The sequence below is a fragment of the Trachurus trachurus genome (assembly GCF_905171665.1).
Source record: "Trachurus trachurus genome assembly, chromosome: 8".
NCBI classification, from domain to species: Eukaryota; Metazoa; Chordata; class Actinopteri; order Carangiformes; family Carangidae; genus Trachurus; species Trachurus trachurus.
In genome coordinates, this window is record NC_139905.1 from 8,004,785 (window position 1) to 8,032,362 (window position 27,578).

The following is a 27,578-nucleotide window of genomic DNA, read 5'->3' on the forward strand; positions in this document are numbered from 1 at the left end:
TCTGTATGTGCCTTTAAAACCGATTATAATCAGAGTTGTTGCCTCTTTTTGCAGCTGAATTTCTTCAGTTTTAACCCCTGAATGTGAACACACACTGATGTGAGTCAGTTTTTTCATGTAGTGTGATCAGAGAAGATTTACAGACTGTGTTTCTGAAGCAGACCTTAACCTCAGGGCTTTCCTTCTGCAGACATATCTGGTTTTATGTCTGCAGACCGATGCAGTAGGTGGTTGAGGTCTGAGGTCTCACAGGTGAAGCTCCAGCCAGCTACTTGCTGCTTCTGCATGTTTACAGCTACGTGCTAACAAACGCATCGGTAACTGGAGCTTCTAGTTTCTTCTGTGGCTCCGACACAACTGTCCGGCGTAGAGAGGGGTGTGAGTGTGGTGCTGTGTAAAAGGGCACCAGGCGGCATTAACAAAGTATGAACGGTGGGAATATGTTACCACCAAATGGCGTCGCGCTCAGTCGGAGGAGAGAGAGAGAGAGGAGGCCGCGTGGGCCCCGGTCTCTAGTTAACACGTCTGCTGCTGCCATAGCTCACGGTTGTAGACACGCTTAAGTGACCTAATGTATTCAGCAGTCCTCCGACATCAGGCTCCAGTAGAAACAAAAACCACTTAAGTGTGGTGCATTCCTCAGCAGCAGCAGCAGCAGCAGCAGCAGCCGCAGCATTATGGACGTATCGCTCCGAGTTTAAAGACGCAGCTGCTCAGCATCCGGGGCATCAAAATGCACATTCAGACAAATGCAGATGAGGAGTTTGTGCCCTTTTTGGCTTTGTTCAGCGATGAGAGAGAGAAACAGAGAGAGAGAGAGAGAGAGAGAGAAAGAGATTTAAAGATTCAAATGTTTGGCTTGGCCCCGACTCCTTTGGCTCAACAGAGTGAACAAGCAGGAGACACACGCTGCAAAGGAAGACAGGGAAATGTCAAGAGAGATTAACGAAGCACATTCCACAGAGGTTACCCTTCAAAAGCAAACCAGGAAGAGAGGGAGAGGGAGAGAGAAGGAGGGAGAGAGGGAGAGGAGGAGGATGAGCACTGCAATGTTAATCGACTCATTGTTTTTTCAGTATCGTGAAGCTGCTGGGCCTCATAATAATGATAATATGTGGCAGGATCTTTGGTCTCAGTCATATACTGTAATATAGACTCTATTAATGATCAATCTACAGCATGCAACTGTTTTGAAACTCTGACCCAATACCAACCATTAGCAGAGGGCAGATCAATACCAGAAAATATCAATAGTATTGACACTGTCTTGTTTTGAGTCTTAACCACATCGAACAAACAAACAGAAGCAGATCTGTCTTATGTGCAATCACATCTTGAACAGTCGCTTCTCTGCTGCTGTTTGTTATCATGTAGTTTGGGTGCTACTTGGTTTTAGAGTGAAACCTATGGTACTGTACGGTGGCCCTGAAGGTTCAACCGGCTGCGACTTAAGGAAACAATATAAAACCACCTTGCAAATTCAGAAAAAGGTTTCAATAGGTTTGATAAAACATCTGCTGCAAATTCACACAACCCAGCTTTGTTTTTGTGTCTTTTGAAGTATAAACATTGAACAACAAGAGCACACATCATTTTGTTTAAAAGTTTTTTTTTTGCCTTAATGTTGAGAAAGAGAGAGAGGGGATGATACAGTGACAAAGGGTCACGGGTTGGACTCGAACCTGGGTAACTGTGGATTTTTATTATAACCATCATGAAACACAAAATACTAATAATTAAGATACCTAATATGAGAGGAAATGATGATGGGCCACTAGTAGTTATGTGAAAAGTTAATTATATGATTTAATAGCTGGAATAGAAAACAGACATTAGCAATCTTCTCTAATAATAAAGGTTTATTGCAAAAAGGACCTGAATCATCAGGAAGTTTCTTTTTGCTCTTTTCTTTCTGCTGCAGAGGAGAGACAGAAAAGAGAAGTAGTTTATGTCTAACGAGTCAATCAGACTGAAACGTTAAATGTTGTTAATTATAGGACACACCATTAGCAGTGTGTAGATCATTGCTCTAATCAGAAACATCAAGTCTCCTCGTGTTGTTCTGAGCAAAACTACTCATTTATCACCTTCTTGTAAACTGTTTTGTCCCTGCCAGGATCCTGTAGGAAAGGACGACTCAGTGTTTTTCCAGTGATCTGATTGGTCAGTTAGTTTGTACTGTAGGTGTATATCTGATCGAGCCACCGTCGTAGGGGTTCGAAAAGTGAAGTTATTACCGCGATAACCTCAAATACTCCTGTTGCTAATTAATTCACAACGTCGGTTTTGTGCTTGCAGCTTTTTGCCGTCCCCAAGAGCGACGAGTAAAGTAAAGCATAAAAAATGATGAATGATACATACACTATATATATATACACACCCGTGTAAGGCAGTGAAATATATATGAAACATTACATGCCATTTAGCGGATGCTTATGTCGTAAGAGCCTTGAAGAATCAAGGCGGTCATACATCTTTTATCAGCCGTGGTCAGAGAGAAATCCCCCACACAGGCGCTGTTAGCTGCTTTACCAGCTGAGCTTTAAAAGCCTGCACCGGCACCCCCTCCCACCCATACCCCCACCTCTAGGTCTCAGCTTAGGTATCATTACATTTCAACTTCTTAGTCAGAATATGGTTAAGTCCTGCAGAGTTTAAACTGATATTAGTGATAAGCTTTGGGAGATAAAAACCTTCTATAATTAAGAAGCATCGGGTAATGTGAGTATTTAATGGAGGGAGATGTGACAGTGACAGCGGGGTCAGCGAAAACTGAGTAAATAAATCCTCTTTCAACAAGCACCCCGACCTCACATGATTCGTTAAATATAAATGGAGTTCGTCTCACCACCAACCCAACCCCCCCAAACCCCAACCCCGCCTCCGACAAACCCAACCCCCCTCTGGCTCTTAATGTGAAGCTTCACGCCATCCTTGACCCCCACGTTGGCCCGGCTCATTCTTCTTCTCTCGCCCCGCTTTAGTTTCTCCCCGTCTTACTTAACCTGCCTTTTTTTCTTTTTTCAAAAATTAAAGTAGGACAAAGAAGTGGTAGGACAAAAAAGTGCTGAGAGTAGGGATTTGGATTAAGTTAAAAAGAAAAAAAAGAAGGAGCGGGGGGGAAAAAAAGGAAGAAGCAATGGAGACGCTATCCAACTGACTCACCAGATTCACCTGGAGAGTGAAGTTATCCAGGCCAGGTGTTATAGGGGGTCACAGTTGTCCCAGAGAGGACGGAGCGACCTGAGCAGGAGGTGGTGAAGTGAAGTATATGCTGAAGGAGAAAGAGGTCATTTATGGATAATTAGAGGGGGGGAAATAGAAAATACGACCGTCTTATCAGGACAAATCTCAAAGTGGAGCTGCGGTAGAGAATGACGTCACACCTCCGCTAATTGAGATGCTGTAGATTTGCCTAAATTAAATAATGAGTGTTATTATGTCGGGAGCTGATGAAACTTAAAGCCTAAAGGACGAATCCCACACACCTTGGTGAGTCTGATTCTTACTTTAGAGCGACATTGGTAGAGGGTTTCTCCTGATATTCAATGCAGATTTCCATTTTGGTTATGCCTTTTCTTTTTCTTTTTTTTACTTTATCCAGTCAAATATCTCAACAACCTCTCTGATGGATTGCACTGAGGATAAACCACCATCAGTTTAACATTAAACTTTTGTTTGTCACATAAAAGTAACGTCTACAGTGTGAAAATACTAATAAGGGATAGTTCAACATTTTGGCAAATTGGCCCATTTCCATAAACCCTATAGGTTCGTTACCTTTAATTGTCGGTGCAAGCTATTTTTAGAACGGCGGAGCAGAGCCGCGAGCTGCTCAGAGCTACGCTACGGAGGCGAATGGGATTTCTTTCTTCTTCTCTGTGAGCAAAATACATAGGCCAGTGATAATATATTAGTGGGCAAGAAGGTAATGGGGTCGATGACGTTATATATCATACACATTTTACGATGTATATTCTTATCTGTCAAAAACAAGAGATTACTGGTTAAGTGGCGTGTTTGTGTCCCGGACGGTGCACCGAGACAAGAGCTGGGACACCGGGTCTGAGGCTCTGATCTTGCAATGTTGGTTTTCGGCCAAGAGACGCGGAAGGCAAAGAGTCTCCATTTTCCCCGTAACAAGTCATTTAACCAGCACAATCTCTCCAAAGCTGTTCAAAATCTTGCATAGTTCCTCTTTAATGTGTAAAGTGTTATGTAAACTAATCTCTAAGCACATACTGTATACATTAAATTTGTTGTAAATTTCAGCAGCAGACTTAACCTCTTGGCTTCAGTTCTTGAGCTTCCAGCAGAAAATATTAGCCAAGATACTAAACTAAGATGTTAAGCAGGCTAAGCACATAGACTGTATAAAAGATGGTAAACTTTACACCCTCTAAACATTAACGCGTAAACATTGTTAATATATTAGGACTTACATCAGTTTGCATGACCTCTTGGACACTACAAAGGTCAAACACCAAAAAACAACTCAAAGCGTGTTGTTTTTAACACGTCAACTAAAGAGCACACATATAAAACTGCCTTGTTAACCGCTCAGTTCAAAGATGGCCTCCCCGCTGCTGCTGCTGCTGCCGCCATCCCATCCTCCTCGCTACGTCTCGTTTTTTCTTTATTTATTCTTTGACACACTTACCTTTCGTTGCCACTTTCGAGTTCCCAACATAAAACATAAAAAAAAAAAAAAATCTCAGCGTGGTTCTGCACTGCATGGTCATCTGCATAAAGTCTTTCACAGAGGAAATCAAACGCTCTCTCTCCAGATACACAACCTCACGCTGTTAACTGTCTAAATAAGAATAAAAATCCGTGAGCAGTGAAGGGCTCATAAATTAGATATGAAAGGATGAGCCTGGTAACATGTATAAAACAGGCAGAGGAGGCAGCTGTGACCTTGACGGACTAAAAAAAAAATCTTTTGTGGAAACTCAATTTACCTGCACGCACCATGTTGCTGGAGGTGGAAGAAGAGGGAGGCTGCTCAGGATGTACACAACGAGACTGCACGCCACTGTATGCCGCCGTGGGCCACACAGATCTTTTATGTTTTCTATAGTCGAGCCTGCGATGCTTTGTGGTGATATTCTGAAGTTATGATGTAAAGAAACAGGTCGTCAGTGGGAATATGAATTAGCCTTGTGTGTTTTTTTTAAAGCATCTCTCAGAAATTAGCAAGTCTAATCCCCCTCCAGCTCTTCAAGGTGTTTTTCCAATTTATCGCGTGACTAAAATATTTGTTTTATTCATGTACTGTTTAGAAGAGCACACACACACACACACAGTAGGTTTGACACTGCAGCAGCCACGACGACGACGATGACGACGACACCTTTAATCAACACTGTTTAAGATGTCACAACACATATACCACCCCAAAGGTTCAAGACAGTCACATCAGAGTATTTCTGTGAAGTCTTCACAGCGGCGAATCCACAACTTTCATTTGAGATTCTCATATTGATGTGCAGCCGCTCCACCGACAGTAAATGAGACTCTGACTCTGGATTCACACAAGGAACTTTTACATCTAAGAAGCTTTTCTCTCTCTATATATATACGTATATACTGTAAGGAAATGCTCTGTCACTATCAAACAATGCCAGGGTAATGTCACGCTCACCTCTGTCTATATTAGAGTGACATTACAGGTTGATGCTGATGAAAGGATGTTCAAATTGTCCTCGCACCTTTATCTATAAACTCCTGAGATTCAAAAATAAACTCAAAATGTAAAAAAAAAAATAGTAGAAATAGTCGGAGGAAGTTGAATTTGTGAGATCTGTGAGCAAGATAGAGTTTTATTCAGCTGGGCTGTCATGCTGAGGGTTTTTACTGGCGTTTATTAAACAGCCTTTCATATGAAAATTTCCCCCCTCTCTCTCTCTGAAGCTGTAATATTCCTGTTGGATCAGCGAGACACCGATGGGACTGCTCCTTTTCTGAATTTCAGGTCCTTTTTCTTTTTTCTTTTTTTTTTTGGAAAGGGGGGTAAAACGGTTATATTATTAATCAGGCACATCTGAAACGGCAGGCATCTGTTTCCATGGTGATTTTATGACATTTATTTAAAGCCCCAGTTGTCTCCGAGGGGGTGAGGATTGTTTCTGAGACACAAACCCTCCTCCCTCCCGTCTTCTGTTATATCATAATGAGTCAGAGATCAAATAGCGCCTACAAACTCATTGACATCAAGGTGAGAGAGGCAGGAAGCAGCTGAGGACTTGAAGAACACTTCAGTAATCTGCAGCTCACAGACCGACTCTCCTCTGATTTACAGTAAAGGCGCCTGGGACACGGGGCTTCAGCGGGAATCTAAAGAAAGTTTTTTTTTTTTTTTTTTTTTTTACGGCCTGGTGCGTCACGGATCCCCTCCAGGACCGAAGTGCTGAGAGAGGCATTAACAGATTGCTGCCTGAAAAACAAACCTTATCCAAAATAGACGTGTTGCCCCCCCACCGGTGTGCCAGACTTAGTGTGCCAGCCCGCGAGCACATGCCGAGTGCCAAGGCCGGGCCTTGATATCTTAGACCCACTGTTAAGTAGGCTCATGGGACACTTGCTGTGCCGTGCCAGTTGTGGTTTGTTGTCGGTGGGTTTTTTTTTGGAGAGATGATACTGTAGCTCCTCGTTCGTTCGTTTGTGGGGCTCAGACTGTTTGCTGCTGCAGAGAGAGGAGCAGAATCTTCCTTTTCTTTTTTTAAACATTTAAACATTGTACAAAGGAAGGACCTATTTGTAAGGTCCTTCAAGGGCGTAACAGAGGATGCTAATACCAGTATCGCACCAATACCAAGAAGTGTTTTAACTTCAGTTAATAGGGAAAAAGATAAAGCTTGATGAAGAAGAACCGAACCGTCAAATATACATTTTCGCCAGATCTAGCATCTCAATTTTCATCTATAAGACTAAAAGGGATAGTTCAACATTTTGGCAAATTGGCCCATTGCCACAATCCCTATAGTTTTAGCAGTAGGTTTGTTACCTTTAACTGTCGGTGCAAGCTATACTTAGAACGGCGGAGCAGAGCCGCTAGCTGCTCAGAGCTACGCTACGGAGGCTCATGAGATTTCTTGGTTTCCCACATCAACGCTATGAGATAATAATGGAACGTTACGAGACAGAGTTGTTTTCGAGGTAAATACAGAGACTGCTTGTTGAAAAACTGCCTCCGATGGGAACGTGCATCAGTGGTTTTGCATGAATTTCCCTCTAAAACAACTCTGTCTCGTAACGTTCTGTTATTATCTCATAGCGTGGTGAATGTGCAGGTCACATTAGATGATAGCTCCTCGTTCGTTCATTCGTGGGGCTCAGACCGTTCCCTGCTGCAGAGCGAGGAGCAGCATTTTCCTTTTTTTTCTTTTTTTAAACATTTAAACATCGGCCGTAACGAGGGAGCAGACCTGAGATATTAATGAAATGGAGGTTTACGATGTGAATGCTGCCAAAGTTGAATTATTACTGTGCAGCCGTGTGCTTTAGCTTGTCTGGCAGACAGAAACTCATGCCTAATCTGCCATCTCATTAGACGCCCTCCAGCTCCTAAACTAACCTAGATCTGGGATCCTGGAACTTTGATGTACTTATCCTATCAAAAGCATTTTTGTCTTGAGGCCCTTTCAGAATTTTTAAGCCCAATTATTCCTCATGATCTCTGGAAAAAAAGAGAGAAAACACTCACTTATATTTATCTCAGCCTCACTGTTTCTGTAAAACCATGCCTCATCTGAATCATGCACTATATGAAATCCAATATTCTCTCTTCTGCCAGAGGCAAACCCTGCAGAAATCAAGGAGATGTGCACAAAAAACAAGGTTGCCTGAATGCAGCTTCCATGTGCAGGGCACTCCTGTGAACATGTGTTTATGTTATCAAAATGAAAATCATTTTTAAAGTGTATGTTTTGTGCAGTTTTGTGTGTTTCTAGCGATGCAGAGTGTGCATCTGAGCCCACACTGTGCAGAAGAACACACACGCATATAAAATGTGCCTGCATATATAAATAATAGTGACACATATCACCTGTAGTGTAGATAAACACAAGTGCCCTCAGATATGTATAGAAATGATTATTAGTCGCTGCCTCCTGAGGATTCAGATCACAAGCTGCAGCTCTTTAAACAGTTTACCGAGTCTGAAGCTGTGACTTTCCAAACACTGTGCTGCTGGTGTTGTATGATATGAAATAATGAGAATGTACAAATTAATTTACATAATTGTTGTTTAATTGCAGCAGCCAAGGGCGATAAGGCTCCAGCAGCCCCTGCTGGTGAGTGTCTTCATGACATCTAATCTGAGCACCACACACTGCACACTCACACACATCCAATTTGTTTTATGAGTTACTCGTACAGTAATCAGCTATTATACAGTTAAACTACCGCAGCCACAGGAAAACAGATATTTCAATAACAGACACTTAGGAGAAGCTGTTTCATTTTCTGATGCATTTTTCTCCTTTTTTTTCAGACAAGAAGGGTAAGAAAAACACGTCACATGCAGCGTTGGTGTTGGTCTGTGTGGCCCAAACATCATCATCACCTTCATCATCACCTTCACCTTCATTATCACCTTCACCTTCATCATCAGCATCATCATCCTCATCTGCAAAATATTATGTGTCTTTCCCCTCATTCAGAGAAGCCAGCGGAGGAGGAGGGTAAGATGTTAAAGATGAGACAAACACAGAAGCTGCAGAACTTCTGTGGTGATGGAGCTGAGTGTGGAGATGCATGATCCCCACTGTGCTGCTGGTGCACGCACACACACATCATACACTCACGCACATACACTCTACACGCGCACACACACTGCACACACACTGCACACACACTGCACACACTTTGATATTCTTTTATTAGCACTGAGGACATGTTATGAGTTTATTTTAAGCAGCAGAGATGCTAATTAAATTAGGTGTTTGGAGCAAAATAGAAGGTGTTTAATTCATGGGGTAAGCAACACTCTGTATGTACGAATTGGTACGTGTGTATGTGTGTGCGTGTGTGTGCTCTGACTGTGTATGTGTGTATTTGACTTTCCTATTTCAGCCCGGGTATATACTTAACTCTGCGAATGCACACAGTACATGCAAATTAATCTTTCACATTTGTCCTTCAGCTACCATTGAAAACGCGTCTTGTTATCAGCGTTAGCGTTCCTCGGTTTAAAACCTTATGGGTGCTGAGTACAGCTGAGAGTTTGTAGCCACCGTCTGCTTCTCAGTTAGATAAAGGGCTATTTTAAGACAAGTTGTTTATCACATTGAGACAATAAACAGGAAGGAAAAACACACTCGGAGTTAGATTTAATCTCCTTTCCGGTTTTACATAAAGCTTTATGATCAGAATCAGAGTTTGCAACATGCATTGTATGTGTATGTAGTGATTTAATAACTGACTCCACTGTAAAATGTTTTAGTTGAGTCAAAGGAATGATATTACTACATCTTTCAGAGTCTAAACATAATTTTAATGTAAGTTTCTCTCCGTTAAAGAGCAGCAGTTTCCATAACGTGAGAAATCACCAACAAACTATGACGAGAAACTATAAACATAATCACAACGTTGACGAAGGGCTCAGTTTTACTTAAAGGTCCCATATTTTACACTTTACCTGTGCTTTTATTTTGAAGTGTTGATCCGTAAGAAGGTATATTTGTGTTTTCAAGAACCAAAAACTATCTCAGTGTAGTTCTTCCATCTCCTCTCCCAGTTTTTATTCTTTGGAGCGTTAGTAACAACAGGTTGGTGCCAGCCAATCGAAACAGAGGATGCTCTGAGGCTCCTCTCTGATTGGTTATCTGTTTTCTCAGTGATCTAATAAAGATTTAGCAGATTTCAGGTAAAACATTTGGAGAAACCAAATCCTGCTAACCTGGACAGAGGGTGTGGGGGGCGTGGCTGAGAGTGCTGATTTATATGACATCACAAAGTCACAGGAAGTGCTGACGGCTGGTTTTAAGGCTCAGTTTCTGATTACAGGCTGTGTGCATTCCTCTGTGGACTGAGGCTTTGATATTTTCACAGTATTAATATAGAGCCTAGAGCTGTTTTATAATCACACTACACATGGAAATATCACATTATACAATATGGGACCTTTAAGTGAAAGTTCTTGATTGAAGACCTTCCCATTCGCATCCTAAAGTCAAGGCTGCAGGACGAACCCTGTCAGTGTGATGTTATATTATTCGGTTATTATCCCAGAATAATGCATCTGTTTGCAGTATGCAGTAACTCTAGTGTCTATTTTAGCTGTTTAAAAGACAGGATAAAGGCTTTGCCATGAGTTAGTCAGTGAGGGTCAGCGTCTTCCTCAACCTGCTGCAGGACGAGGAGATGATACTGTTCTGTATGTGTGAGGACGAGGCCTGAGACAGATCGAGGATGGCAGATTGTTCCTCTCATTTCACTTCCCCCTTGTGTGCGCCTGAAAATCCTGACCTTTCAAGTCCAATCCATAGCTGAGGGTAATGCATGCAGCGAAACGCGTGAAATAATTGTGTGTGGGTTTACTAGCCCACAGCGGAGAAGCTGCATGATATGTGAGCTCTATGTACGTATGCTGAATGTGTGTGAATCATGTACTGTCCTGCAGTATAGCGTGTTTTTATTTGATGCGCATTGAAAATACACAGTGCATATGTATATATTATGTAGATTTCCTCTCTGCCAGAAGCTCTTAAAGGTAATAAGTAACGGGTCCCTTGAGAATGAAACGTAGCATGTCGTACATCTATGCGCAGATATTTGTGAACATGTACACTTTCAATTCAATTCACGGCGTTGGATTAAATCTCAATTTATACCTCGGAGCAACTGTAATGGAGGGTGTGCACCGTGAGCATATTGTACATGTGTTGTCCTGTGTGTGTGTCTGTTTCAGTGTGTATGTGCTGTCACCGTCAGTCATTTCAGATGAATTATTGCATAAACTTTCTGCAGCTCGCTGAGAGTGATTAAATTTGTCTGTGTGTCTGCAAGGTGCAATGATGAGGTAGAGCTGTGAGTTATACTAATACTGAAACTCATTTCTGCCCAAACGCTGCGCTTGAAGGGCAACACTGGCAAAAAAAAGAAGAAGAAAAAAACACCTCCCCTCAGTAACATGTCCCAGAATAATTTATTACCTACAAATATCAATGAAAAAGCAAATCGTAGCATGGCTGACACGTCTCATATTCCAATGAAGCCCTGAACAGGCACTTAAAGCTAATATTTATGATATAGTGCTACCAGCTCTGTCACCTAGAAATTACCTTTATGTGCAATTGAACTGCAGGAGAAAATATTTTTTTGAGGGAGACATGATCACAGAGGAAGTGCGTTAACAATATGAGGGTGGATGTCAGGTGTGTATCTGAGGTTAAGACAGATCACAAACATGTCACCGTATAGATATTAAACTGTCTAGGTACAATATCTCAACCGTAATGCAGCTTTTCTTCTGTCTATATTGTAAATATTATTACTATGCATAGTGTTGCTATTAGTGTTGCTCTTTTTTGTGCTGGTAATTAGGCTACTTATTTTCATGTTATTGCCTCAGGCAGTTTAAGTACTGACCTTTGTCTATTTCTTTTTCTGCACTATCCACTTTGCTGCTGTAGCCTAATGATGACAATCTTATCTTAATTATGAATAACATAAAAAAACAAACATTTGCTGTTGCAGTTAAGTTGCATATAACACAGTGATACCATGCATTGTACAAGAAAGGAAGGACCTATTTGTAAGGTCCTTCAAGGGCGCAACAGAGGATGCTAATACCAGTATCGCACCAATACCGAGAAGTCTTTTAACTTCAGTTAATAGGGAAACAGATGAAGCTTGATGAAGAAGAACCGATCATGTTTGATCATGTCTAATCTGTTTTATAACTGAATTTCTTTAGTTTTAACCTGATTTTGAGTTTAATTTCCTAAAGTCTTAGAACAAAAATGTTTGTCAAATTTAAATTTTAGCCAGATCTAGGATAGTTCAACATTTTGGCAAATTGGCCCATTCCCTATAGGTTCGTTACAACTCCACAACGCTCTGGTGGACAAGTTGTGACCTGCACATTCACCACGCTATGAGATAATAACAGAACGTTACTGTACGGGACAGAGTTGTTTTCGAGGTAAATGCAGAGACTGCTTATCGAAAAACTGCTCCGGACAGGAACGTGCATCAGCGGTTTCGCATGAATTTACCTCTAAAACAACTCTGTCTCGTAACGTTCTGTTATTATCTCATAGCGTGGTGAATGTGCAGGTCACAACTTGTCCACCAGAGCGTTTTGGAGTTGTTGGATTGTGTATTTGATGAGTTTGATGAGGGAAACCAAGAAATCCCATGAGCCTCCGTAGCGTAGTTCTGAGCAGCTTGCGGCTCTGATCCGCCGTTCTAAAAATAGCTTGCACCGACAATTAAAGGTAACGAACCTACTGCTATGACTATAGGGATTATGGCAATGGGCCAATTTGCCAAAATGTTTAACTATCCCTTTAAAGGGACAACAAGGAGTTTTGGAAAAGCAAAGCGTTTTCACACTACATTTATGAGCCTCCGCGCGCACCGTGAAATTCTTTGACCGGCGAAAGACGGACTCATGTTTTCATTCATCAAGAATTAAAGTCAGAGGTTCAAAGACGATCACATACCGTCGTAGTTCCATCCATAAATGGCGATTCGGCTGCGTTATTCTCATGACTCGCCACGAAACCGAAAGTAAAGAAACGCCGGTCGGCTCGACCAGCATTTCCACCACCACTAATAATAACAAAATAACGATAGAGACAAAACAATATATTTATCGAAAATGGGCCCATTAACAAGTGGTAACGTAGATTCACCCACATTAACGTGAGACTTTTAAATAACCAAATAGAAACTCCTCGTTGTCCCTTTAACAGTAAAGCTACATTTGCTTATGTTGTTATAAATGACAAACCTGTTTCAGTCAGATTACGCCACACAAAACTTTAAAAAGTGAGGTTTTCTAGTCTTGATGGCTCTGTTACACACTCTAATAGGAAATCTACATCATATTTCAGAGATATATCTCATCCCTGTGTTGCCCTGCAATTAAAATTTTCAAAATGGCCACCGCTCTGCGTCACATTTAACATTTTTATGTCACTTTCATTGGCAGAAATGCAGCCTGATATAGAGGGTAAGCACTGTCCTGGCTTTATAGTTTTGTCTGTGTGTGTGAGCGTACGTGTATGTGTGTCCGTGCGTGTGTGTGTGTGTGATCATTGCGGCTTTACTCATCTGTTAAATTAAACACATCGATTTATCTTTAAAATAATCAATATGACCCGTTGCTGTCTGATGAAGCTCGGTGTTATTCTGTCATACTTTGTTGTGTGTTTATGTGCAGCATGCGCAAGAGTGAACATTAAATCTGCATTACCACCACTTTGGTCCAGTTCATCTGCTTAACCTCTGCTTATTCTTCATTAGCAGATGTCCAGCGAGCAGTAGGTAAGCGCTTTGCTTTGTCATTAGTGTGTTTGTGTGTGTGTGTGTGTGTGTGTGTGTGTGTGTGTGTGTGTGTGTGTGTGTGTGTGTGTGTGTGTGTGAGAGAGAGAGAGAGTGTGTGTGTGTGTGAAGATATCGCAGTTGTCTCTGTGAATAGGTTTATACATTGTCTTTAATTCGACCCTTGTGGTAGCTTTTTCATTCACAATCACACACACACACATACATACAGATCTCTGCGAGGAGACCACAGCAGAACTATGGGATATGTTTTTAACCCTTCATTGTCCACATGACTAATTCCCATGTACCAATTGTTTCTCTTCATTCAGCAAACAATGAACCTAGGGATGGTAAGGAAAAGACATGACACACTGTTCCCCTGTCCTGCTTGTGCTTCCCATCCTTGTTGTGCTTGCTTTGTGTAAACCAACCCGAGGTGTGTGTGTTCAGGTATCTGTCCGCCTGGGATTGCTCTGGTGATGGCCACTACTTTGATATGATGATTGTTTTTTGCAGAGATATATATATACAGCACATGAGCCTTGAAGATTTCTGGACATCTGGAGTGTAATAATAATAATAATAATAAAATAATAATAATATTAATTAATAATAATCACAAAATTAACTTCTGCCTTTGTAACAAACGAAAGTGACAAAGCAACTCGGAGCAAACAGATGAAGGAAGGCAAAACAAAAAGGATGAAAACAATGCAAAGACACAACTTAAAAGAAACTGAATTCATCAGATAAACTGTCAGATCAAACACCTTGACGGTGAAATAAGTAAATAAAGAAGAGACGCTCATGACAGGTAAAGAAGAATAATAAAAAAAAGCATGCTTTCAAAGTGATTAAAAGTATCGTGATTAGATCGGTTTCACCAAAGCATCCAAAGAAAACGTTTGAGTGTTTTTAAATGTGAGATGAGCTGATGAGGTCTGAGTCTGAAACTTCCTGCTTGTATCTTTTTTTTCTGGTGCCAGGTACATATCACGTCTGTGTGTGTGATATGTGGATCAACTACATCATACGAATGCTGAATATTATAGTGCAGGATGAGACGCTGTTTCCTTTGTTCATCATTCATAACCTAACAGTGAATCATTCCTTTACAGCGTGTATATATATATTTATATATATATATACACACAACATGAGGCTGAAGGAATCTGAGACGGTGTGTGTTCTGTTCTGTCTGCTGCTGCTCTGATGATAAATTTATGATACACTGAATAAGTAATAACTGAGAAATTACATTACTATACACTCTATGTATAGAACTATACTCCATGGATGGAGCTGATGGATATGTTACTATTTTTAATACAGTAATAATAATAAGCTGTTTGGGATAGGAGGATAGGATATAAGGTGACTTATAATTGAACGGCTTTTACGGGTCCATATATTCCTGATAATTTCCTAACAATTTCCTTGGAAGGTTCCCAGAAATAGCCACGTAATTTGGCCTCTATAGGAAACATTAAAACCAGTAGCTCAGCTAGATTTTGCAGTGGTTTACCAGTGTTTAGTCACTGGAACCATGAAAGATTTTGGACAATAAAACAAAAAGAATTACTTTTTATTTTTATTTTACCTTCATTTTGCCGCTATAACTGGATTCCGTGTGAAGATAAACCCTGGCGATGTGTTCATCAGGCAGTCGCCACCACACGCGGCTTGACCTTTGTGCACAAGCCGAAGCCCAAGGCCCCATGAAACCTTCCAGATCTCAGCCTGAGGAAAAACAAGAAGAAGAATTATTATTGTAAACAAAACCAACGCTGCCGTTTCTTCCAATGTAACTTCAGCTTTCTTTAGTTTTCAAATGAGCTTGATCCCTTCAAGCCGACACAACGTCGAGTACATGCCGTTCTGCGGCTGCCAACGTGCCGCGAGGACTGGTAAACAAAATCCATAAATTAACGTCAGACGTTCTGTCATATAAACAGAACTGCATAAAGAATACAGAAACATAAATCTGGCTTCATTGGCCACATTATCTCAAACGAATAAAAAGGAGAAACTTAAGTCATTTGATTAACAACGACCCACTCGCAGTCTTACATCATGATCGTGATGTGTAATTATAATAATAACCCCATAATCCATACAACACCCTATGTAATGTTAAAAAAAAATGTCTTTTAAGATGTTTTAACAAAAATATTTCCATATTTAAATTGTAAATTATTCTTATATCCTAAATCAAATTACTAAATGAACTTCAAATATATAAATATATATCTCTGTCTCTTCTTACTGTACGGCAGCTACGTCTGATCTTGGCGCCAATAACCACTTGGTCGTTAAAGTGCGAGGTCTCATTGACCTTTACCTCATCTCTACACGAGCTGCCTTCACTATTTAATTCCTCGGGACTTTAACAGGTTTTGGCACTTGAACGTAAACATTGTCGTTTTGGGGCATTTGCCAAAAACTTTTTCTCCTGAAACTGAGATTGATCAAATTATGTGGTTATTTCCAAGAAACTTTATGGAAAAGGAATCTTTTTTTTTTTTTTTGAGATAATGGACCCTTAAAATCACCCCCCCCCCCCCCCTCCCCCTCCCCCCCCCCAACTTTTTATTTATTTTTTACCAAATGTTTTTTTTTTATTAATGTGGTGTTGTTGCAAATCGCCCAAAAATAGAACAGGGCTTCAGCCAATTAGTCCCAGTGGGCGTTGGTCCAAAACCCAAACATCCCCAGAGCCAAGGACAGTGTCTGGAGTTAATTTCACTTAGCAACCCCTCATCCCAAACACAGCAAGTGTCCGGTGTGACATAAATAAATAAGAGTGTAAACATTCAGAAGTGTCCCCTGGGTGCCATTCCAGGATCAACTTTACCCACTTAGCATTCAAACCGAAACCTTTTAAATCATCCTGAACATCTGAACTTGGATCTGTCCTCAGGGGCACTTTTGATTAAAAGATCAAATTAACTGAGCCCATAAAAGCAGAGAGAGGGGGGAGAGAGAAGGAGGGAGGAAGAGGGAGGAAGAGGCGCCGACGGGGTTGCTCTCTGAATTTATGGAGGCGCATGACCTTATGTGACACGTGACCCTGGATCCATTCTCTCAGCAACTCATGCTCTCGTCCAATGGATGCCCACCCGGGGCCTTACTCACTCTACTTGATTGGTGGTTTTGTCTTTTGTTTTTTGTTTTTTTTGCCCACTGCTTGTCCATGATGTACTCTGCAAGTCTGTGCAAGAAACGAGACAACTGAACTGTATACACAACCTCCTGACTTCAGTGCAATTAAAGTGATTTTTTTTTAACTTGATTTGTTGAAGATATAACCAATTAACAGTTGCGTGTGTAAAGAAAAAGAAAAAAAAAAGAAACAGGATTTGTTAATTACAGCCAGAGAAAAAAAAAGAAAGATGTGTTTGTTTGAATGTGAGAGCACGTTGATATTCGATGTGTGAGTGTTCCTCACCTGAAGTCAAGATTATCATTGGGCCAATTAACGCTTGTGTTGAACAGCTCAGATACTGTACAGACTGACGTGTTCTCCGCTCTCTCTTTCCTTTTCTTTTTTTTTTTGTTTTATATTTTTCTCCCCCTGCCTTCCTCTGATGCAGAGTTGCCTCCTGATGGTAAGAGAAATGATTACGTTAGCGTCTCTGTAAAAGCGTATCAACTGACAAGCAAACACCTTACAGAGGTTACATCAATTTACTTGCAAAAAAAAAGAAAAGAAACAAGCGAGCGGATAAAAGAGCAGCTCATTTTTTATCGCCCGAGATAAGAGCGTACAGCTTCGGCTTATGTTCTGTCAGGGTGGCAGAAGATTGCAGAGTCAAACCTAATGTGATGTCTTCAGAGGTGATCTGAGGAGTTTCTTTATTCCCCGCAGGGCCAGTCTGCACCTCCTCCTCCTCCTCCTCCTCCTCTTCCTTGGTCGCCTGTCATTTGTCAACACAGGGTCCCATATGGTTTATGCAGTGAAACAGCAAAGGCATTACGCAAACACAGAGACTGTTGCTCTGTTTCAGTGCTAAATAACCGTACAAAAAGGAAAAGATCCCCATGCTCAGAGGGGGGGGGAGTGGTGGTATTTGGAGATTTGAGGCTCCTTATCATCAAATTAGACTTAAGAAGCTCCACAGTGCAGTAAGCACCGGGATTAAGAAGACTGCTGGTTTGGAGGTTTGCTTGGTCTCATTGTCGTTGTCCTGTCTGTCTCTCTCTATGTGTGTGTTGTTTAAATACTGTTGAATATGTGCCTCTACTGTATCTGAGTGTTTTGCTGTTTTGCTTTAATATGTCCTCTACAACACACACACACATACTGTATCACAGAGCATGTCCCAGGAGAGGATCCTCAGATGTCGGAGCTGACCGGCATGTTTGTGCTGAGGCCGGAGAGCGCCACAGCCACAAAAGGTCTGAACCCTGAATTATCTCCAAAAAAACTAAAAGTTCTCCGCTCCACTTTTTAATTCTCCTTTAATTAATTAATGTTGTCACTTCCTGTTTGTTCCTGCCAGGCAAGGACATCACGTTCGTGGCTAAAGTGGACTCAACGAACTTAACGAGGAAGCCGGGCATGAAGTGGCTGAAGGGGAAGTGGCTCGACCTGGGCAGCAAGGCCGGGAAGCACCTGCAGTTTAAAGAGACCTACGACAGGAACACCAAGGTGTGTGTCATTCATTGCTACACACGTTTCTTTTCTATGCTACAAAATAGAAGTAACAAACAGCATGCACATCCTACTTGCCCAATGTTGGGTAGGTGCTGGACCAAAAAGAGCGTAAACTGAAGGGTAAGAAAAGTCCACAACACCAAAAGAGCTCCAATGCAATAATTTATTCACATGACGTTTCGAGCCATTTTTTCCAAGTCCCATGACATGATGATGAGACATGTGATCTCACACACCCTTTATACACTAATCAATAGTAGAAGAAATAGAAACATCTATTAAAGCAGAAGTAAGCGGAATATTTGTGTTAATATAAGTCTTAAATAGTTATATCTTCCGACAGCAATCACTTACATAGAGTGTTTGGTCCGAAACACAGGTCTGTCAGTCACTCTGCTCTGCTGTAAGCCGAGGAGAAAACTTCTTGTATACTTCCTTGTATCCTACAAGCTTTATCCAATGAGGAGAGAGAACGGCATGAAGGGCTGTGTGTGCAGCCAAGGGATGCGCGTGAATGTGGTGACGTAGGGACGAGGACCAATAGATCCATGATGAGGGCGGGGGCTGCTAACTCCATCGGCTGACAAAAAGTTAGCCAAAACGACCGGATCGCTTACTTCTGCTTTAATGGTGTGGTAAGTTTCAGATGGTTTTGCAGGTTGCAGGTGCACAGTAAGAAAAACTGGACTTTCCAAATTCAGTGTTAACGGGGGGAACCTGCAGAACCTGCAAATATACATGTCGTAACATCGTATACGATAAATAACGTTATCCACCGCTCCATGGATTGATTTCTCACCTGCCTTCGTTGAAAACAAATGCACATGGACGAGAGGAGGGTTAGTAACACTTGCATAGTTCCCCTTTAAAGGCATTGACAGACACATTAACAGTGATTTTTCCAAGAGAAACTGAAGTTCCCATGAGAATAAATGAAACACAGGTGATAATTAGACTTCTGATCTCAGCCAAAGTTTTACATTTTCTCCAAAACTTTAATTTCCTCCTTTACCTGTGGTCATAATGTTAGTAATATGAACCACTGTGCCCAAATAGAGCCTAATAGAGCTGTAAGCATGGCTGCAGACTCTGATTTACTTGTTTTAAGACTTAGGCAAAAACCAATATGTGTTTTTTAATCAGTCCATCCATAATATCCATGCAGGGCCATGGGGGACATCCTGGACAGTTCACTAGTCTATCACAGCGCTGACACATTCATTTATTCCTCTAGTCCTCCAGTAATGCAGCAGCTCCTCTTCCGGGGCCCATGTATGACAAAATACACATAAAATACAACAAATGTAACATACAAACAACCTTACATTGACACCTATGGGCACTTTTAGAATAGCAAATTAACATAATGTACAGTAGGAAGCTGGAGCAGAGGCGCAGGGAGAAGATATCAAACTCCACATAGAAAGACCCTGGGGATCGAACCCAGAACCTTCCTGCTGTGAGGCGTCGGCACTAAACAAACAACATTCAACTCTCCAGCACATTTCCATTTGATTATATTACAAAAATGTTCAGGGTTATTGTTGTGAGCATATAAGAAAAAGCCTCTGAAACCACGTTCACACCACGGCACATTAGGGTTCTTCATTAAAACCTATAGGGAATTCTAATACTGCTAATAATAAACACATTTGCGTGTGCCTGTGAAGAATTAAAGCAAAATGAAAAACGAAAATGGGAATCAATAAAGAAAAAGGACTTTCCAAGACAACTAATATAATATGAACTGTTCAACAAATGAGACTCACAAACAAAATAATTGATTTTGCGATGCCACTTTTCTCAGACACAGAAAGTGGGAGCTCAAACTCGGCTCTCTCTCTTTGCAACCACTTTGTTCTGCTTTAGTGTGTGTGTGTTTGTGAGTGCACACACATATACACACACTCTCAACTTTTAAATACATTTGTGAGACTTCAGGAGCTTCACTGCACTTTACATCATAACGTATTCCGTCTTCATTTGATTTCACATTTCTGCCCCTTCCACCCTGTGTTTAATAAAAACCCAGAACGGACAGGAACATTTTGCATTTTGCTGAATTGCAAATAAAAAAAATAAAAAAAAACACATTCCTGGAAAATGTAGAAATGTTGTTGCTTTTGTGTTGTATTCTGTGCAGAATAGATGATAAAAGCTGCACTGCACACGTCCAGCTGACTGAGCTGTATCGGCCTTATGGCTTTATCAGCAAACCGTCATAGGCTACTCTGTGTGTGTGTGTGTTCGTCACTCAGCACGTACTGCATATGTGAGAGAATGGGTTATCATTTAATTGTGTGTGTTGCCAGCGTATCACCCCCCCCCCCCTCTCTTCCTGTCAGATCTACACTTACGAGATGAGCATCATCAAAGTGGTGGACGGAGACGCAGGTGGCTACCGCTGCGAGGTCACCTCCAAAGACAAGTGCGACAGCTGCACATTCGACGTCGCCGTGCAGGGTAGGAGGCGTCCCGAGACGGACACTTAATCACATTATTGTCATCTTCCATTCAGCGTTTCCACCATTACTATGTAACCGGCTTTGTCAGCCAATAACTCAGTGAGTGCGATACACATTAGGTCTTATCATTTAGTGGCCCGGCGAGGTCATCAGTCCATTATTCCTCTGCTGCTCGAGCCCAGTGTGTAATGAATTAACCCGGCCCGGCTCTCACCTGTCTTCCTCTTCCTTCTGTGTGGTTTTCAGCCGTACAAGAGGAGCAGCAGGACAACATCTTGGAGGCGTTTAAGCGATCGTGAGTGTCAGTGTTTGTGCGATGGTCTCCTCAACGTGTCACCCATCACATTGTCTCTCCCGTACGCCCCCCTCTCTGTAGATCGCTGCCTCTGGGGCATCTGTCAGTCTCACAGAGTCTCTCTATCTCTATCTCTATAGTCGTAGTGGACTCTGTGTGAGTCAGTCTGTCTGTCTGCCATCTTTACTCTTTGTGTCACGTCTCAGTGCATCTGCCACCTCGCTGTTTTGCTTCACCTGAAGTCACTTGTGGTTAAAGGGATAGTTCAACATTTTTGAAAATTGGCCCATCGCCATGATCCCCCTAGTAATAGCAGTAGGTTCGTTACCTTTAATTGTTGGTCCAAGCTGCTTTTAGATCGGGGGAGAAGAATACCGAGCGGCGCAGCTACACTACGGAGGCTAATGGAATTTCTTGGTTTTGCTCATCAAACTCAGCAAATACACAACCAAAAAACTCAAAAACGCTGTGGTGGACAAGTTGTGACCTACACATTCACCACGCTATGAGATAATAGCGGAAAGTTAAGAGAAGTGAAGCAAATACTCGGAACTACTTTCTTCAGTGAACCACTGGTCGGAGGGACACAGTGTGCGCACCTCAGCCAGTGCCGTAGTATACGGACGTATCTGCAGTAAACAGGCGCTTTTGAAATCACTCCGCCGAGCAGCCGTCTAGAGTGTAAAGTCCGACTTTGCCTCTAAAACAACTCCATCTCGCAACTTTCCGCTATTATCTCATAGCGTGGTGAATGTGCAGGTCACAACTTGTCCACCACAGCGTTTTTGAGTTTTTTGGTTGTGTATTTGCTGAGTTTGATGAGCAAAACCAAGAAATTCCATTAGCCTCCGTAGTGTAGCTGCGCCGCTCGGTATTCTTAGGGTTAGGGTTAGGGTTAGGGTAACCCTAACCCTAACCCCCTAACCCTACATAGGGGGATCATGGCGATGGGCCAATTTTCAAAAATGTTGAACTATCCCTTTAAGCGTTGTATTTCGTCACATCTCGGTGACAATCCCTGAAGGGACGTATACATATATATATGTTTTTCCCACACTATTTCTGTCTGTGCTTCTGGCTGCATGAAATCTGTCTATGTAACTTTGTAGCTTTTCTTTCACCTTGCTTCCTTGCTTTTTCTCAGCCTGTATACTGTATATATGTATGCTGTGTGATCGTAAGTCAGCCGACACGTTCGCACTGACACCTTGAGTCTCCACATTTGTAATTTGTGTTTAAAAATATAATTTCCTTTCCTCATTAGAGCTCGAGCCGAAAGGCAGCGGTAAGATGAGAAACACAACATGCAGAAAGACAGCATCATATTGTGCTTTAGACAAGATGTCAGGGTGCTTATTTGCAGAACGCTGATATGAGGGCGAGAGAGGAACAGGTTCGTGTGTGATTAAAATGAAAAGTGAAAAGTTGGTTAAAACTCCTATACAGGCTATATATGCTTCTGGAGAGATAATGGGAAGTGTTTAAACACCTTGTTTTGCAATCATGCAGCTCAGCCTCTGGAAGGTAAGTATGGAGAATCCAATGTGATCCTCATCTGCGTGTTTCTCTATACGTACATGTATTACAGCAGCACAACTAAATACATGTGGTCTAGATGGTACCATGTTTTAGTATAGTGACTGGAAACTAGGGGTTTGTGAAACCTGTCCTACTAATGTAATGAAATATCTGATTATTATTTTATATGATTATGTTGATTGATATCATATGAATTCAATATATCCACATATAGAGTAGTTAAAAAAGATAGTTGCTTATATGTTGGATATATGATGGATATAATGTTGAAATTGTGAGCTAAAAGTATCTGAGTATACATATGCAGCTTAAAGTCAGGATGCTCGCTAAAAATAACAAACTGTTGAAATAGTTCGCTTAAGTTAACTAAAAGAGACAGATAAATGGTTTCAATAGTTAGATAAAAGTAACAATAAATTGATGAAATAGGTGGCTAAATGTTCCGATTACTTAGCTAGCAAAAAATTGCAACCACATTTTTGAACTAGACAGCTAAAAGTAACACACTGTTGAAATTGTTAGCTAATGTAATCAATACAGGTTAGCCAACACTAAGCTGAAAGAACAGAAAATTGGTTGTAATAGTTTGCTAAAAGCAACAGATATAGGCCTATGTTGTCGTTAGTCTTACTGACGAATAAACCGTTGAAAATGTTAAGAAAAGGATTCATAATAGAAAAGGTAAGGTAGGTAGAAACATTGGATTCGGCTGAAAGTGCAGATGAATATTTGAATCAGTGAAAAGTAAGCGACAAATGGTTGTAATTAGCGCGCTAGAAGTAGCCTACAGCTCAATGGTTGTAATGGTTAGTAATGTTTGAAGCAGTTGGCTAAAAGCAAGGAAAAAATTGGTGTAAAAAACTTAAATTGTTAAACCAGTTATTAAATAAAGGGTTGTAAAACACTTAGCTAGAAATAATGGACAACTGGCTAAAACTGATGGACAAATGGTTTAAATAAGCAGCTTAAAGTAACAGATTGGTGGAATCAGTGAGGGACAAATGATTGAATAAGTATAGATAGCAAAAAGCAATGGACAATGATGTGCTACAGGTGACAGTTAGATAAAACTAGGCTTAAAGATTGTTGAAATAGTAAGATAACAGATAAATTAGGCTATTAAAAGCTCAAATTCATGGATAAATAAAATGAATAAAATACAGACACAGAAGTTGGGAACCATTTGCTTTGTATACTCACTGCTGTTCACTCAGTTTCTCTAGAGTTTTCGTTCGTTTTTCCACTCTAATGTATGTTTCATGTCTGAAATAGCCCGAGTTCCATCTTATGCCCACAGCATATTAGGCTATTTTTTCCCCCCTCCTTCATGTTTGACGTTCCACTGACTGGTTGGCCGGTTGAACAGGCTTCAAAGGGAAACAGAAAACACTCTGTGGAAAGCCTTTCAGTTTCTCACATGGTGTGGGAGCTTGCATTCATTTTATGCCCTGCCGGTAGCCTATGTTTTTATTCTTGAGGCAACACCATATGTGTGTGTTTGCATGGATGTCAGAAAACGTACAGCATCTACACCGTGTACGTACGTCCTGACAAGGTTACACACAGACGATGAATGCCGAAAATAAAGGAAACACCAAGTGATTATCATGTGGAGTCAATGTGTAGACAACTGAAACTGAAATAGAGACTTGGCAAGGTGAACCTGGCGTCATGTGCAATTTTATTTTTTATTTTTTCTTCCAATTTGAGTCGAGAAAGGTTGAACACCTGCTGTCGAAACATTTCAGCCTCAGTTCTGTACTTTTCAAATTTGCCTCCCTGACACTTGGAGACTCGGTAGAGGGCAAGGTTTTGCATTTACATAGTTTGTGCCTCATGCAGCATCAACTGTATATTTATTTAGGCAATTACAGTTGCAGCTGCTGCAGCATGAGAAAGGTCGGTGCATTTTACACATGAACCGTTTGTGACAGTAATATATATAAGCATTTAATCCCCCTGATCCTCATCTTCATTTTTCATTTTCCCCTCAGTTTCCCTTCAGCAAAAGTAACAACAAATCCATCTTGCATCACTCTTCCTCCCTCTCTTCCTGCAACATCTTTATTTGATAACGTGGTGTTTGATGTCAGTCTCTGAAAAAAAAAGTGCTGAAGTGGGTTGAGCTCTAGCAACTGTTATTGGCCGCAGTACATGACTAACACTGTTTTCATGCTCACCCAACCATTTTATGATCACGTGTGCCCCTGTGAACAAGGGCATTACCACCCCGGGAGAATTTACTCCCTTCGGGGGGGGGGGGGGGGGGGGGGGGGGGGAAGAGGAGGGGGGTGGCAAGGATAACATGGATGGATGTTATCCTCGGATGAACCGCTCATCCATAGGACAAACATGATCACTCCGAATGGCTTTGAATTTATCGGCGTTTATCTTGCTTCGCGATGGGGTTCAATGGGCCACGACCACGGCCGGGGAAAGAAAAAAAAAAAAACACTCCACTCCACTCCACTCCATACTGTAAAAGCAGCTGCCAAAAGTGCTCGCAGCGGGGAAACCAACAAGCACTCACCGCGCCTGTAGACATTTATTGGCGTGTGCCACATATAGAACTTGTCACCTTGTTGAGTACAAGAGGGTGACTGATGACTCGAGACCACGTGGATTTTTTTTTTTCCCCCTATCACTTGCAAATGTGCACGTGAGGAGTAATAAAGGGTTTATGGAGTGAAACACAACCATACTGAAGCACATTTCCTCCCTCTGTGTGTATAGCTCTCCACATAATATCCTCTCATTTCCTGAACCTTGAATGTGCACATCCATTCACTGATACACATTTAACATCATCTTTACAGTAGTTGGACTGTTTTTACTTTGCATCTCATTTCTCACATATTTGAATGCTTTTAAAAAAAAAATGTATTTCACTTCCTGTGATATGTACCGACTGTGTTTCTGTGTTTTACTGTATGCAATGTTCCTGATGGGCTTATTTTTCTGCCATGTCTGTGGCTTGTCTACTGTGATTTCTGTCACTTGAATTTAGGACATGATGGTAACTCGTAATCCTCGTCAAATGCTGTGCTTTTATGTTCTCACACGTCCTATTTTTGCGTCTATCTGAACACAGGACGAAAAAATGGTAAGCTCTAATTCATTAGAGGTCCACTCTGTGCTGGTGTTTGTCTTTGTTGGGATTATAATTGTCTTGTAATTTCTGTGTCTATTTATGGGTCTGTGTAATGTGGAAGAAAAGTGGATTTGTTAGTGAATATTACTAATGCTGTTTTCTTCGCTATCCAATTCACCAGCTTTGTAAATAGCACAGGTTTTTTTTTTTTTATGAACATGCTGTGATAATCCCCCCCCCCCCCCCCCCCCCAAAAAAAAAAATCTCTTTTATTTTAACCCCAGTGGAGATGCAGGTGAGGATGCTGGTGATCTCGACTTCAGCGCGCTGCTCAAGAAGAGGTAAAGGTTTTCAAAGATCCACCATGCATTCCTAAAAAGAACCTGTCTTTAATTTGCTTTAATTCACAATTATCGATTGATTCACGATCAGGCAGAAGAAAGAAGAGGGGCCCAAAGAGGAGGTGGACGTGTGGGAAATCTTAAAGGATGCGAAGCCCTGCGACTACGAGAAGATCGCCTTCGAGTACGGCATCACAGACCTGAGGGGCCTGCTGAAGAGGCTGAAGAAGATGAAGAAGGTGGAGCCCAAGAAGAGTGATGGTGAGGAACGATGATTGGGGTTACGAGCCAAAAAAAAAAAAAAAGCAGAGTGAGAGTGAGACTGAGAGTGAGGCGGCAGGAGAAGGAGAATTCAATATATCCACATAGAGTAGCTAAAAAAGATAGCCTATATGTTGGATATATGATGGATGTAATGTTGAAATTGTTAGCTAAAAGTAACTGAGTATACATATGAAGCTTAAAGTCAGGATAACAGTTCGCTAAAAATAACAAACTGTTGAAATAGTTAGCTTGAGACTTAAGTTAACTAAAAGAGACGGATAAATGGTTTCAATAGTTAGATAAAAGTAACAATAAATTGTTGAAAGAGGCAGCTAAGTGTTCAGATGACTTAGCTAGCAAAAGATTACAACTACATTTTTGAACTAAACTAACACACTGTTGAAATTGTTAGCTAATGTACTGTAGGCCTAATCAATACTGGTTAGCCAACACTAAGCTGAAAGAAAGGAAAATTAGTTACCGATAGGCCTATGTTGTTGTTAGTCTTACTGACGAATAAACCGTTGAAAATGTTAAAGCAGAAGTGAGTGATCCGGTCGTTTTCGCTAATGCTGCGTTCCAGGCAGGCTTTTGAAACCGTAAATTACAGCTTCAAGTCACAACTTACGACTTTGTAGCGTTCCAGGCAACCCACTCGTGTTTTTCCGACCTGTTTTACCGGTGAAAGTCACTATAACGGCCACTCGTAACTTCCGACCGGTGAACTCGTACCAGATCGAACTGGTACCACTTCACGGTCGGAAAAATACGAGTTTCCTTGAACGCACCATAACAGTCCTCGTCGCTACGTCACCACATTCACGGCGTTCCTTGGCTGCACACACAGCCCTGCATGCCGTTCTCTCTCCTCATTGGATAAAAACTGTAGGATACGATAAATGTTTTCTCTTCGGCTCAGAGCAGAGCAGAGTGACTGACAGACCCGTGTTTCAGTCCAAACACTCTATGTAAGTGATTGCTGTCGGAAGATATAACTATTTAAGACTTATATTAACACAAATATATCACTCACTTCTGCTTTAAGAAAGGGATTGATCATTGAAAAGGTAGTTAGAAACAATGGATTCGACTGAAAGTATGGATGAATATTTTTTAACAGTGAACAAATGGTTGTTATTAGGCTACTAGCAAGCTAAAGGTACAGCTCAGTGGTTGTAATGTTTAGTAATGTTTGAAGCAGTTGGCTAAAAGCAAGGAACAAATTGGTGTAAAAACTTAAATTGTTAAAATAGTTATTATACTATAATAATACTACGAGAAGATCGCCTTCGAGTACGGCATCACAGACCTGAGGGGCATGCTGAAGAGGCTGAAGAAGATGAAGAAGGTGGAGCCCAAGAAGAGTGATGGTGAGGAACGATGATTGGGGTTATGAGCCAAAAAAGAAAAAAAGCAGAAACTGCACTGA

The 27,578-nt window shown here is 41.3% G+C and overlaps 1 protein-coding gene across 1 annotated transcript in view; it reads left to right on the forward strand.

Annotated features, from left to right (window-relative positions):
* The first annotated feature begins 8,668 nt into the window (after window positions 1-8,668).
* mybpc2a (myosin binding protein Ca) overlaps window positions 8,669-27,578 on the forward strand; it is a 50,720-nt gene continuing 31,810 nt past the window's right edge. The window contains exons 1-7 of the mRNA XM_083977754.1: window positions 8,669-8,684; window positions 17,812-17,895; window positions 18,000-18,148; window positions 20,500-20,617; window positions 20,866-20,914; window positions 25,829-25,885; window positions 25,977-26,146. Coding sequence (XP_083833880.1) covers window positions 17,838-17,895; window positions 18,000-18,148; window positions 20,500-20,617; window positions 20,866-20,914; window positions 25,829-25,885; window positions 25,977-26,146 — 601 coding nt within the window. The 5' untranslated portion in view covers window positions 8,669-8,684; window positions 17,812-17,837. The remainder of the gene's footprint in view (window positions 8,685-17,811; window positions 17,896-17,999; window positions 18,149-20,499; window positions 20,618-20,865; window positions 20,915-25,828; window positions 25,886-25,976; window positions 26,147-27,578) is intronic.